At 39.6% G+C, this 10,864-nt stretch overlaps 1 protein-coding gene across 1 annotated transcript; it reads left to right on the top strand.

The window, feature by feature from the left end:
• Positions 1 to 374: 374 nt before the first annotated feature.
• Positions 375 to 9,030, top strand: LOC147797366 (decorin-like). The gene is made up of 7 exons (XM_087143517.1): positions 375 to 738; positions 4,106 to 4,177; positions 6,729 to 6,788; positions 7,288 to 7,356; positions 7,606 to 7,677; positions 7,965 to 8,036; positions 8,958 to 9,030. Exons 1-7 carry the CDS (start codon positions 533 to 535, stop codon positions 9,028 to 9,030), a joined length of 624 nt encoding a protein of 207 aa, XP_086999643.1. The 5' UTR covers positions 375 to 532.
• The last annotated feature ends 1,834 nt before the right edge of the window (positions 9,031 to 10,864 follow it).

Below are 10,864 nucleotides of genomic sequence, written 5' to 3'. Positions count from 1 at the left end.
GTGAAGATTGAACAAAGTCATTAATGAAAATAGAAAATAAGAGAGGACCCAAGATTCAGCCAACCAGGATAATGAACCAGCAAGTGGTGTATTCTAATTGATTATTACTTTACTCATCAGAGTACTTCTGGTTATTGAAAAGTCAAGGTACGGTAATGCAGTTGTTCAAGATTACTCTCCAGTTGTTTAAATGCTTAATCGTCAAAGAACTGAATGGTGCAGATAGTTGGAAGTTCCCCGTCGTTTCCGTATCGAGGTTTCTTTTTTCTAGTACTTATGCAATATGCATTTCGCAACAGTACACTACAACAGTCGGGGAAACACTGTACATGTAAAACGAGGAAGTTATGCTATGGGTATAGACCTTCACGCCCACATAGGTCTGGGAAATTTGTATAAATCGGAGCCTCCACTCTTACAGCAGTCTAAGAGAATATTGAGCCAAGTAAACCAATCCTGTCCCTTTCTTTCGGTATTAAAAGCTTGAAATCGATCGGGACTTCGGGGCATAACTGTTCAAGATATCCCCAACATGAGGGGAACAAAGACAACAGGGTATTTCATAAAATTGGCGCTCTGCGTCGCGGTGAAGTGTGCGGCCCTTGCCATGGCGGTACCGGCAAGTGAGGAAGCCTGCAGGTTATGTAAATGCAGCAATGAAGGGCCAAACGTGGTTGACTGCATGCAGAGGGGTCTCACAGAACTACCGACGGGGATACCGAACGATACGCAAGTGCTGTAAGTATGAGAAGACATTTGATGTGGAAACATTCGATTGTATTTGTTCCGGTCATTATGAACAAAACTATTATCATGAGATATTAACCAATTTCTTAAAACGGCCAACCATGCTTTTACCACCCGGTTGCTGACGCGAAACTGTGACACGACTGTGACGCTGAAAACTACGACCACGTGGCCTCCTATTTCCCAGTGTAGACGTTTACATTAATTCTTAACCTCGTTTAGTAAATTATACATAAAAACAACAGTTCTTACAAGAATGCCAACCCTGGATTCGATCTCCGAACTGCTGATTAAAACTATCCAGCCAACCACGTCAGAACTGCAGTACACGCTGATTTCAATATTCCTTGGCCGACTAGGTTGAGACGTGTAAAACATAATGGCATAAGTTGTTCCAAAGTGATGTCATCATGATGCTTATTATTTGCAAACGTCAACCTTTTTGTGCCACGTTTGGTGCCTATGCCCAAATGATGGCCGCTGTCCATATTTGGAAGCTAAATTACGAATTCTTAAAAAATCAAGTAAGGGCAAGTTAATGACAACGTCATAAACTTTACCTAAAGTATCCCATGTACGATTTCCACCTCATTTAGAGTCAACCCACCCACGCTTTAAGACGTCATCATCACGTCAGGTCACTTATACCACCCAAAAACTTCAAGTGATCAACGCGTGATTCCCATAAAATCTCATGAAAAGTTCTTCATAATTGTATTTCCTATTCAAAGTCGAACAGACGGATAGAGCGAGTCGAAGAACACAACTATCTCGTTGGGGGTAATTGACTCTTTCACAAAATCAAAGCGAAAAGCAACAAACAGAGAAAGGAGGAGAATCCTCCTCATTGGTTAGCTAATTCCTGTTTATCAAAAGAGCCCTAACATAGCGTTGTTACACCCTCAAGAATCACCTTATTTCAAATGGTAAATGCATGCAGTATATCGTGTACCTCTGTAATGATTAATTAAGACTAAACATACGCCTTCCCCAATTTCTAGAACCAGCGGCTGCCACCAATAAATTCGAAAGTGCTGGAGTTGAATATATTTAGATAAAATTATTAAGCATCAAAACCACTTATAAGCAAACAACAATGTACAGACCACCAAAATTAGGCAATAAGGAAATAGTATACATGCTAAAAACCCCAGTACACATTAGATTTCCATAATTATCTTTGATACGCACATTTTCCATTGCAGTCAGTCAGTTTACTTTCTGCACAAAAGAAACTGCAACTGCAACTGAAAATGAAGATGTTTCGTGGATTTCTCCTTCCTTGTATTTGGACCTCTATTAAAGAAAATCTTTTGGAGGACGTTGGCAGGGCCTAAGGGCCACGCGCACTTTGGCTACTCTCGATATTCAGATGAGCAGGAAGTATTGCTTGCACATAACTCTCGGATCACGTCACACAAACTGAAACTTCCTCCTCCTGCCATCTTGGGAATAACCACGTAATGTAAGAGTAGATACTTCCCGCCTGACTGACTGCGCTCCTGCCGTTCATGAGTTGGAGAGCATGGGTGTGTTGGCACGAGCAACACAACCAGGTGGAGCACGAGTTCAGATTAACAGGAGTCTACGGGAGACTTGGGGTCCGGTCTCCCATTCGTACAACACGAGACGAGCATATGGAAATGGCCTCTTCGATCACTGTTTAGCACAATTGAAATTCACCGAAGCGTTAGGCACGCGAAATCATTGGACTAGTCTAAGAATGGTTTCCAAACCACTTAAATGATTGTAACCAAGACTTGTCTAGGAACTGGTGACTGACCATTATTTTTGATCCTCTTGCTAATGTTAACAAAACCACAGAACAATGGCAGTTTCATCAAACATACTTGAATTATGTTTATATATGTACTAGGATTTGCATTTACAACAGTGTATACATTCATACTGTATTCTTAGCGTGGTCAAGGAGTTGTGGAAAGCCACGCGCTTGCTCCACTGGGATTCAATCCCTCCTTACCTTCTTTTGTTCCAACCAGGTACAGCTTTAAGGACAAAAACTACTACAGGTAACATATGCCATCAACGCATTTGGGTTCAACTCCAATTGGGGTGCAAACCATTTCCTTTTCGTACGTAGCTGCCCCCCCCCGTTTGTGTAAGTGCTAGATCCGATACCTATGGCAGACTTTCTTTATCGTCTCTGAGCCGCGTGAAGACTACTGTGATGAGGACAATGTTATTTTAAACTGGGTTGACAGCACAGGACGGCCCGTGTACATTTCGAAAAACTTGAACCAGGAAGTTTTAGAATTTCTGAATTTGATTCACTTTCCATTCTAGGTTTAGGTTCTCTTAAAGTGAATGAACACTGGAATCTATGATCAGTGGAAGCAGTGCCTTAAAGGGCCCAGCAGTGTAACTGTATTTAATTCTTTTGAATGCTTCTTTATGCCCAAATTAACCAGATTTTTAATGTTTGTGGTGACATTTTAAAAGTAGGTTTTAGCCAAAGTGTTATGTCATCCAAGGAAGAAACGTCAGTTTTACAGCACTAAAACTTGTTCTTCCTGCACTCTGGAGTACAGAATCAGTAGAATAAACCTTAAACACTGCCTTAAAGAGCCCCCGCATTGTGATTGTTTTAAGTCAGAGTTCTTTTAATTAAATGCTCCAGTGTGACCAGAATTTCAAATGTTTGATATATCATTTTAAAGGTACCGAATTTTCACGTTAAACCGAATTTCAATTTTTCAGCAAAAGAGAAACGTCGATGTTACAGATTTCTTCACAACAATTTGCCAAACTTTCGAGATATTTTTCTTTTTTGTTTAAATTTGGTGATTCGTAATTTTATCAGTTCATTGCAGCAAGCCAGTATGCCACGTTTCCCATATTGTACTAGTATGAAAGTTTTGAATAAATAACGTTTCTTATGGTGCCGTCAATGTCCTCTAATTGTCGGAAACAGAGTGCCTGGAAAAAGTTTTCAATAACAATAACCATACAAGGATGTCAAAATGCGATCTCTGTTTTAAGGGTACGAGAATATTACCTATTGAAGTAAATTTTGATGTCAAGGTCCTTTAAGGTTTCATCGGATTGCCTTCATAAAATGGCACACTGCTTTATATCCTCGTCATGGTGGCTGTCTTACTGTTCTGAGACAAGGTTTCCTGCAACAAAATCTGATTTTTTTTTGCTCCGAACTCTTAGCATAATAATCATACTTAAGGTGCGTTTCTTTCGAACTCTACAGAAAAATATAGCAAATGTACTTGGCGTGAATTTGTAAATACCGAGAGGAAAATCTCTTTTAAATGATGGGCGTTCACACTGTTGTTCATATTTTTTCGAACCCCTTGTCTTTTTACACCTTGGTTTGTTTCAATTGCAGCAACTTGGGTGGAAATCAATTGACCAGGATACCATACGATGCCTTGTTACAACTTGAGTCACTTATAACGCTGTGAGTATAGCAATGGGTCGTGCACGAACCTAAACTTAAAAATAGCACCTTTGAGAATGAATGAATTAATAATATTTAAGAGAGGCCTGAACTCTTTAACCCTCAATAATGCTTGCGTTTGGTACTTGATAGTGTGGGGGCTATCCCTATATAGATGGAATCAAATCTAGCACTATTTGTGGCAGATTCGATTTTTCCCCAAGCCAAGGTTTTTCCCCACACGATAAATCACTCGAGCAACCTCATGGCTAAGGACGCGGGTCCGTTTTGGAGGAAACATACAGCATGTTGTGACCGGCTTTAAGCCTCTGTTGAAATTTCACAGTGAACCTGTAAAGAAAATAATGTCGGCACAGGAAGTATGTTTCTTTGACAATAATCTGCAATTGGGATGTACAGTAATGTGATTGGGGAGGCTTGCATTATTATTTATTACCTATACATCCATCACATTTTTAAACGTGACTTACAAAATAGTTACACACATCCGCTAATCAGTGTGTATTCACCCTGGAAAATGTTAACCATTATACTATTCGAATGTTAACGACAACGACTTCGGAATACATGTGGGATCGTAGCGAGTTACGATAAGTCCAATGTCAAAGAGCCCCAATGTTATCAGTTTTGTAATGGTCTGATTAATATTTTAAATGTACTTGCAAACCACCAGTGCGTTAGAGATACGTCGTAGGTACAGTGTAAATTGAGCTTTAGGTTGACTTTTTATTGTTTCTGTATCACTCTACAAACGATTCTAAAGTTATACATCAGACTCTCAGTTATACAGTTGTCAGGTATTTTAATCACAAAATCGGACACTTGTTCTTCCTCGTCAGTTTCACTACTATTTCATTACATATTCATTTCGAACAGGCACTGTTTCAGATCAGATTTCAGATTGAGAATAATTATATTTCACAGTTAGTCACTTCGACACCAAGGCCTTCCAATGTTGAGACATTTTGGACGTCAGATCTTGATCAGATTGAAGGCTATTTCAGACTTTTCGATATGAATGTGCAGCAATGTTGTGGCTACCACACCACACCACACCACACCCCACGAAAACTCCGAAAAATATGGACCAGGTAACAGAGTTCAAAAAGTAGCACATATAATCTTGAAAAATTCATACTGGCCCAGATCTTACTGATTATTGGGTGAAAAAAAATCACCGCCTGCAAGAGCGAATCCACTGGGAGAGGGGCAACAGGAACCACACCCTCTCTCCAAGAGGAGCCATGGTTGGAAAAGTATTAAGAGGAAGACTATTATTGGCGTATTTCATTTCTCTCCCTTCCTAAAGCCCCACCCCTCAGAAAGGCCATGAAAGATTGTATGGGACAAATTCAAACCTTTCGGCCCCAAAACTTAAAACGAGTTTGCCCCCTATTCAAAAATATGGTTCTGGGTCCGTCACCGCATTCTGCACTATGACGAAGCCATACATACCATTGCTCTCCGTCACTGCTCTGCCTTCTTGAGATGATCTTTAGCGCCGAGAGCCCTTGTAACGCGGTTAGCATGATAGATCTAACAAGGGCACGCAATCTTAACTAGTGATTGTCTTACCTATCATGAGTTACCTCTTTTGGCCGCAAAACAGGACTACCTTGTCCGTAATTATTGTTATCGGTTTGGGCATCCCTTTGATAGGTTATTTCGTTTCTTTCCTAAGTTTTTTTGCATTTAAGTTCAACAGTAATTACTTCACTTCAATACAAGCTATCGACATTGGTAACTATGCTTCTTTGCGTGGCTTGTGTATCACATTAATGCAATAATATATTAATGCCACGTTTTACAGAGCAGCATTTCACTCTAAAATCCTGGTTTATCAATGGAAATAAACCTGTCGGATGGGGGGGTTCTTTGTACAACATGTCATTGTGGAGAACGGCTGATGTGTGGTCCAGCTTCATTATTGTATGAGTGTTCAGGGGCTACCTGAGGTTTGAAACTCTCAACTCACAGTCGATTTACGTGAGATTTGTCACAGTGCGACTTCCACTTGTGGCTTGCATCTGCAAAGTGATGCAACTACAAATCGACAACCTTTCCTCAGATCTTTAACCACGGAATTTGTTTCAGCTTCGTGACATTTAAATTTGGTATAGGTGCGTCCACCATATTGCCAGTTCTACTCTGTTTCTCTCTGCCGTTGTTTCATCTCAGCCTATGCCCAAAATTACACTTAGAACACGTTTTTCTTCATATTTTCAATCCCATTCCGTATAAGTTAACGTTTGATAATGGTGGTATTAAAAGAGGATCCTTCTTTTTGGTGACGCACATGAAGCTTTGGGCCCTTGTACAAAAATGTGCAGGGTCATAGGAGGTACAACGGAACACATTCCACGGGATTCTCTCTCACGCCTTGCAAAGCTGAAAACGGTTAAGCAAAAAAGTCTACATTTTTTCTAACATTGGATGTCGGTAACACACAAGGAGGTAAAGAGTTTATTTTGCCAGTACACGCTTGGCTGATATCTTCTTTAAAATTGGATTGTGGCCATCCGAAACTAAAGAAGTACCCTTCTTTTCACAGGAATGTTACAAAGAATCGTATTTCAACGCCATTCGAACTACCTGAAACTGTCATATCACTGTAAGTACTGAAAATGTGGAAAGCTGTGCAAGCCATCTGCTGTGATAAAGATTACACATAATGCAATAGAAAGGTGTTTTCAAGTGGCAGATCCAACGTTTTACGAGAAGGGACGCGCCCAGTATCTACACAAAAGGTCTGCGGTGCGCAGAGGTTAAACTTTAATCTTCCAGTAGAGCATGCTAAAGTGGAGTTTTTGTCATGTAAATTTAATATTAAATAACCATTTGAAATATGCAACAAGACAAGGAAAAAGAGATATATATCACGTCCAGTCTTTGGATCTGCTGTGTTATCTTCTTTCCTTTTTGTTGTCGCTTGCTGCACTGTCAAATACGAAACATTTAAGCAACTAATCGGCCGTACATTAACACGGAATGATCACGACACTGATCGTGCCGCACTACGACCTGACCAGCCATTAAGAACTTAACAAGGAGCTTCTTCAAATTTGTACGTAATTGGAAGTAGTAACTGGAATACTTTCCATTCTCTCCAGATTTGCAGGAGAAAATGAATTGCGAGACATTAAGCCACTGGTGAAAAATGGAGTCAATCTGCAGGCAGTGTAAGCCAGAATGCTTCAAGAACAAAAATGGCAACGAAAACTTTGCGAATAATGTCACATTTAAGTATTTTGAATACTGCAGCTCTTTTATTATGGCAGGATAACAAACGATTAGGAATGCTGTCACTGTTAGAATTGAGTCTATTAAAGATTCAGATATTGAAGGCAATTTTCGAAAATTGAATGAATGGAATCACATTTCACTGGAAGCACGTCTTTACCCCATATCTTTTTCGAAATTTTATCCAGAGTTTTCAGAAGTAATAACCTGCAGGTGATAGAGACAGATACCTTTAAAAGATGCCAGAAATTATTAAAGTTGTAAGTATTTTGTTCCACCTTTTTCTTGTTCGACGTAGTTGCGATATCACCGTACCAAAGCCAACTGCAATGGCCATGAGCGTGAAATTTAATGACTTATTGGATGCAGACCTCTGAATTGAGTTTAAAAAGGGAGCGGACTTTTCTCCATGACGTATGCATTTTAAGAAAAATTGTCCAATTTATTGTGTGTAAAAATCTGTAAAACATGGCGTCTCTTTGCAAGTGCAGATTTGTTCCAGAAGATTCATATGTGAAAATCGTTCAGCACTTAATGTTATCCACAGAGATTTGAAGTCAAACAGCATAAGAGAAGTACAAGCAAGGGGTCTAGCGGGACCACAGGGAATGACCAAACTGTGAGTATCCCGTGTGCGCCCTTTAGGTACCGGTAGGTCTGTTCTAATGGCTATTAAGGGGTTGTCCGGTAACTGGATATCATACAGAAGGAAAACTGCGATACGAGTTTTCCAAAAGAAATACTCTTCACAATGATATAGCGCTCTTCCTAGGATTTTAAAGCTCAGCAGGATGGAGTGATTTTTTTCAGTATCTAATATGAAATCTACACTATTTCACTGCTGCGGTTAGTGCACGCAGGCTGACACGCATAGCAAAAGAACAAAAGAACATATATGTCTGATTGAGTTCAAACTTCACCTGTAATGATAAGGGACATGTACATGCAGGCCAGGTTTTAAAAAATCGATCACTGCACAGCCGTGTTCTGGGGGAGGGGTTTCCGCCCTCCAGATGTGCAATGGGCCAAAACGTCATGGCTCTTTGATAAGAACTATGAACGCACATGTATCTGGTTCGGCAGAAATGTTTTCAATTCAAGCCACTTGGTTCGATTTAAATTATCCCTTTGCCATCAGTGAGCCTCTATGAATTCGACGTAGAGGAGTTATAACCATATTTTAATTGATACAGTAATAACCCAGGCTTGATTAAAACTCACTCTATTTAGCAAATTTTGACCAACATTTCTAATTTTATTGAAATAAATGTGTACTTCAGAGATAAAAAGTAAATTGTACATTGATACTTTTTCCAAACTAAGAAGTCGACACTTACATTGAAGTAAAGTTTAACGCAATTAATACGCCTGCCCTGTCTGCCTACATTACGAAATTTATTGTTTTCCGCGTCATTCTACCAATGCAACTGTTATTTGCACTGAATCGCTGGTGGTTTGCACATGGCGAAGTACCAGATAGATCTTTATCATTTTTGTCAGGCAAGTCTCATTAATGAATCACGTCTTTACTGTGCCTAAGGCATATGGGAAGTAACAAGCTCAAGACTTTGGGACCCGCTGCTACAGAGGGGCTTCAAATCCAGGAAATGTAAGTCATCCAGTTATATTTATTTTTGACATCATTCTGTTGGTCAGATTTTCAACTGATCACGATGGCCATGACCTGAACGTTTTCGGACGATCAGTGTGAACTAAGAGCAAGCGCAACTGAAATATTCAGGAGCGGGAATTAGAGGCCTTTCTGATTGTATGAGAAGTGGATTTGGATGGTCGTTGTTTCAAAAGAATGAGAAATGTTCATTATCTACAATTTCTTGGTAAGCCTACTGTCAGTGTTATTGCAGCTCAGTGCTTTTGTTCCTCACACAACGCATTTCGCAAAGTCCTCATACTGAAATAAAACAAATGTAAATCGAAGAGCATCCGTAATGGCTTACAAAAAAGGGGATGCAGGTCGTAATTCCCATGCCGAATGTAACAGCAATATGCATGTACATGTACACACAAATTTCATCACCGACGCAGATTTATCAAAAACATTGGCGAATCATGATCTTTAAACTTACATGTATCTCTGATAACTGCTCCACAATTAAGTGAAAAAAATTCCATCCTTTTGTATGGCAGAAATCTTTACTATAACGACTTGAACGTTTTGAAGACTCATACGTTTGGACAGGCAACGAACTTGGAACGGTTGTAAGTATCATTGTGAGTATATGAAAATTAACACGTATAAAGCCTCTGTACATGGCGTGTAAAGGGTGTTCATGTTTCGCTGGCACCAGCAACTGCCCAAAGTACATTTTACACAATTATTCGTCCAAGAGTAAGGCTTTGCGCCCGGTTCATGCGTAGTTTGAATTTCTGGTGAATGTAATTGAAGGTGACGCGCATTAATTCACAGCTGTGGTGTGGGCAAACTATCTTCTTGTTTAAACTTAGAGTCCTGTACAACTGCAAAGTAGAGGAGGTCCCAAGCGGGCTTTTTGTCGATCCTTCGTTGGAGTATTACGAGAGAGACGTAAATCGTCTGTAAGTGCAAAACTTTGATCGTTATGTACATCATAGAAATCATTACCTAAAATCCTAAAGGTAAATTTAGTATACACACCACATAATCAGTTTCATTGAAATCCTAAAATACACCTGAAGTGAACAGGACTAGGGAAAATGTTTTCTGCCCCGTTTTGAGTGTTTTCAAAGTTTGCTTACTGGTTTACAGTTTTAATGTTATCAATTAGTCACGATATGCTTGACAGTAATAAACTTACAGTAGCACACTCAGCATTATCAAATTGCATGTTGACGATGATGCTGTGAGAAAAATTGCATTTATGAATCGAACGTGGCAAAAAAAATCACTTTTAAAGCTCAATAATAATACGGCAAAACGTCTTTCATTTTCTTTTTAAGTGACCTGGGTAGAAATATGATAAAACGTGTTTCTCCGGGGGCATTTCAAGGTGTGAAAAGCTTCAATACATTGTAAGTAATAATGATGTTTAGATGTTCTAATTTTCTAGTTTTATTAGAAACTGTGCATCCAATTTTCTATTATTTAGTTCGTCTGCATACCGGGGAGCTGAAACAAATGATTTTTGGTATAGGCGCCCACAAGGATGTTAATGTATACTTTAAAGGGTGGTTAGGCCTACACCATTATTTTTTCCCGTGATTTCAAAGATTTGGCAGATTTAGGGGTATAAAATTAACCACAGTTTTCATTCCACTGACTTATGTCATGTTTGAGTTAACTGATTTGAGAGAAACTAAGAAAAACTCAGGCTGCCTTTTGAACGGTCAAAGAACATCTTGTAATTTATTTTGCGCAAAATCCATGAACTGCAGGGCGGTCTGAGTGATCAGCAACGTACACGCAGGGGTATCCATCCACAGGTGGACAAACACGACAGGTGCCGTTGC

The sequence above is a fragment of the Acanthaster planci genome, linkage group LG11 (assembly GCF_054643075.1).
Source record: "Acanthaster planci isolate LZ-2023a linkage group LG11, COTS_SCS, whole genome shotgun sequence".
NCBI classification, from domain to species: Eukaryota; Metazoa; Echinodermata; class Asteroidea; order Valvatida; family Acanthasteridae; genus Acanthaster; species Acanthaster planci.
The sequence above is the reverse complement of the archived record's forward strand: the minus strand, read 5'-3'. Positions and strand labels throughout refer to the sequence as shown.

Coding starts and splice junctions, on each gene's coding strand:
- LOC147797366 (XM_087143517.1), top strand. CDS start 533: ATGAGGGGAACAAAGACAACAGGGTATTTCATAAAATTGGCGCTCTGC. Junction 739..4,105: donor CCGAACGATACGCAAGTGCT/GTAAGTATGAGA, acceptor TTTCAATTGCAG/CAACTTGGGTGGAAATCAAT. Junction 7,678..7,964: donor TGCCAGAAATTATTAAAGTT/GTAAGTATTTTG, acceptor TGTTATCCACAG/AGATTTGAAGTCAAACAGCA.